Consider the following 3730-nt stretch of genomic DNA (forward strand, 5'->3'; position numbering starts at 1 on the left):
CTTCGCTTTCGGTTCCCCCTTTTTTTTCTTGTTTTCGAACTCAATCTCCTTTTAAGAGTTTTTCTTTTTTTTTATCGCGGCGAGGGCACAACCCTTCAACTTGTACATACAAATTTAGTGTGAGAACCTATTTTTGGTAGAAATTTATCAGATTTGTATATGTGCAGGACTGAGTAAAATATATTTATTTCTGTTAAACGACTTGGAGTTTTCCTTTCTCCCGGTTATCACCACCCGCACCCACTCCCACATTTTTGGTTGTACTCTCGAGTCTCGAGCAGTCTCCAGTGGATCTCGACCCGAAGTGTGTCAAATCGTTATTTTGGGAAAATTTCACCAAAAGGTAGGACAATAATGCCCATTTGCACCGCTTAACATGTAAGCGCAGCTTATGTAAGCTTGGTTTAGAAAATAAGCTCAGTTTAGGAAAAAGCATGTTGCACCGCGTAAAGACACAACGAGCTAAGCAAAACTCAGTTTAAGGTTGCAGAAGTAGTATTTGCAACACTTCATCATGCTACTCCGTCAAGAATTAAATGTCCCGCCAAGAAATTGTTGATTTTAACCTCAAAAAGTGGATTATGCGAGTTAGCAAATCGCGAACAATCTAATCTATAACCTGCATGTGTCCCTGTGTCATTATTATTAACTTCACCCTGTGTGGTATAGAACTTTTTGTTTTTATCCTTTGTAATCATCGTATTATAAGGTTAGTTTTGTAATTAGAGTTAATCGGTATTTAAAATATAAAACTAGATTTTTAGTTATGGAACCTGAAGCAAAGAGAAAGCGTTCCAGCAATTTCACACCAAATGAAAAAAGCGTACTCTACGCCATTGTGAGCCAGTACAAACACATTATCGAAAATAAAGGCACCGATGCTGTAACAACTAACGAAAAAAACGAAACTTGGGAGAACATAGCAGCCAAGTTCAACGCAAAGTGTCCTAGCACAAATTTCCGATCGGCGGCATCGCTACGAAAGTGTTACGAAAACGCTAAAAAAGCAGCACGCAAGTCAGCTGCGGAAGATAGGAAGCAAACATATTTAACAGGTGGTGGATGCAAGACAATTTCTGTTGATAAAAACGAAGAGTTATTACTTTCCGTAATGAATAACAAAACTGTACATGGCTTACAGAACCCTTTCGATAATGACCATGTCATTGATGAGGAATCTGATCCATCAGAGGTAATGAATATTTTTTTATTTAAGCATAAATATTGTTAGGAAAACATTTTTAGGAAGAAAAAATTGCATCAAATGGTGTAAAAGAGAGTATCATTCTTGAAATATGCCCTGACAGCCCTCAAGCAGGTTGCAATGACTGGGGAAAATACTCAGCTAAAGATTTCAGCAAGGAGATCAGCGAAGCATTGCAATTTGAAAGAGAGCAGGGCAAGCAAAGGCGACTATCCTTGCAACCGTCAAATGGAATACCGTCGACTTCACAGACACAATTAAAGGTAGGGTTCAGATGAATGTGAATGTGGCATAAATAAGTACTAAAGATTATGTTATAGACCACCGTGCAAATCACACCGTCAAGTCAGGATATGTCTATCAACAACAGACGTCGTCGACCATATATTGCACCACTCACCTCATCTGCTGTTGCTGAAAAATATGAACAGCTACTTCAGAAAAGAGTATTAATCGCGGACCTAGAGTACAATAGGTTATTAAAATTGCAAGAATTTGAACAAGAAGAACAAAAGTTAAAATTATTACTGTTAAAACTAGAAGTTGAAAAAAAGAAGGCGGAAATATTGCAGTAAAATGTATGTATTTTCTTCTGAAATATACAATTATATGGTAATTTACAAATAAAAACAACTCTAGATTTGACTAAAATAATTATTGATAAAATTGGTTCTGGTGTCACTTATGAGAAAATCATTATTAGCTTCTGCAACTGTAGGTATTTGTCCATCGTTAATTAAAATTTGCAACTCATGTGCATTAATATCCTCAGGTATAGGAGGGATATCTTCATTCATTTGGATAGCAATATTTTGTAACACGGCTGTGGCCACAATGATGCTTAAGATTGTATTTTGTTTTAACCTCATTCCATATGCTAAGACAGGAAATCGTCTTTTCCAGTTGCCATATGACCGCTCTACAGTGTTTCTAGTGCGAATGTGAGATTCATTATACAGTTGTTGTCCTCTATTTCTTGGTGCTGCCAATGGAGTTAAAAAATAAGAACGAATAGGGTATCCACCATCTCCTAACAAAATATGATTGTCAAATTCGTTGTTTTCAAATCGTGCCCTAATTCTACTGTTATTGAATATAGTAGAATCATGAGATGATCCAGGCCAGCGAGCTACGATGTCTAATATTTCTAGTTTTGCATTGCAAATTGTTTGCACATTGATAGAAAAATACCCTTTGCGATTCCTGAAGATTTCGGCGTCTCGACCACCTAGCGACTGTATTCGTATATGAGTGCAATCTATGGCACCCAGGACTCTGGGAAAGCGTGCAATTTCAAAAAAATCATTCTGAACTTCAGCTCTTTCTTGATCAGTCTGGGGCATTTTTATAAAATTTGGGGCCAACCGAGCTAAAGCTGCCGACACTTTTGCCACACAACGGGATGCTGTTGATAGGTGAATTCCCATAAAATCCGCTACTAATTGAAGATGTCCAGCTGATGCATATAATCGTAAAGTTGTCAACAGTTGATTTATAGGAGATAAACTCTCATTTATGTTGGTTGGGTACTCCAGCTCATGTTCAATTAAAGTCAAAACATGAAGAACGGTAGCTTTTTTCAAACGAAATCTTCTAAAAAAACCTAATTCATCCATTTCGTGAAAATAATCTGCACGAACGTAATGCCTTCGAGGAAAGCCATACTCTATAATTTCCCAAATATCTACATCGTCTTCAAATATATCGACAAGATCAATATCCATATTTTTTATTTAATATTTTATGCGGACAGAACAATTTCACTTAATTATGTGAGGTTGAAATGTTCCAAAGCTCAGCTTAACTTTCCTAAGCCTCCGATTTTCTAGGCTTAAATAAAATTAATTTTAAACTTGGTTTAGCTTACGGTGCAAGAAGGCCGTCATGTTTAAGTGACGTTTAAGACTAAAGCTTGGCTTATGCAAGACGGTGCAAATGGGCATAAATAACGTAACAGTACGTACAGTCGATGGACAAATAAAACTGGGACAAAAATGACAATCACATACCTAAGTCAAATTTTACAAATTTGCATCGTTTAATTACGGCTTTATCACAAATAGGTTAACTTTGGTATGATATAGGTACAGGGTGTTTTCGAAGTTGAGGCGTTCCTTGTAACACGAGGTACTATACATTATTCTTAAGAATTTTAGCCTAAAAAGTAAAATGTCTGTATTAACGGAGACAATTGATTGTATATTTTTATTGTTTTCTAAAATTTTGAGTCTGGTCCTGTCTATTTCTCCGCTGTACTGTACTGACGTGGCCCAGGATGGTGTCTTTCTGGAAATCGCTCTGCGTACTCTCTGGACGCCAGGGTTGGCATGTTTAAAACATTATGTTTTAATCTACAGTTTAAAACAGTGTTTTAAACATGTTGTATAAAAAACACACGTTTGTTTAAAACTGTTTAAAACACGTTTTAAACATGTTTTTTAATCCATGTGTTTTAAAACAAAAAAAAGACAAGAATTCAACTTTTTTTAGTCACGTTCATTTATTCAGATTATTCACATTTCCAAT

The 3730-nt window shown here is 36.2% G+C and overlaps 1 protein-coding gene across 2 annotated transcripts; it reads left to right on the top strand.

The window, feature by feature from the left end:
• Nucleotides 1-340: 340 nt before the first annotated feature.
• Nucleotides 341-1832, top strand: LOC138126549 (myb/SANT-like DNA-binding domain-containing protein 3). 2 transcript variants are annotated; one of them, XM_069042329.1, is made up of 4 exons: nucleotides 341-709; nucleotides 757-1192; nucleotides 1246-1467; nucleotides 1525-1832. In XM_069042329.1, the coding sequence occupies exons 1-4, from the start codon at nucleotides 624-626 to the stop codon at nucleotides 1777-1779; spliced, it is 999 nt and encodes a 332-aa protein (XP_068898430.1). In that variant the 5' UTR covers nucleotides 341-623; the 3' UTR covers nucleotides 1780-1832. The 2 variants fall into 2 exon arrangements, with proteins under 2 accessions (XP_068898430.1, XP_068898431.1); XM_069042330.1 differs by having other exon boundaries at nucleotides 765-1192.
• Nucleotides 1833-3730: the final 1898 nt, after the last annotated feature.

The sequence above is a fragment of the Tenebrio molitor genome, chromosome 3, assembly GCF_963966145.1.
Source record: "Tenebrio molitor chromosome 3, icTenMoli1.1, whole genome shotgun sequence".
Classification (NCBI taxonomy): Eukaryota; Metazoa; Arthropoda; class Insecta; order Coleoptera; family Tenebrionidae; genus Tenebrio; species Tenebrio molitor.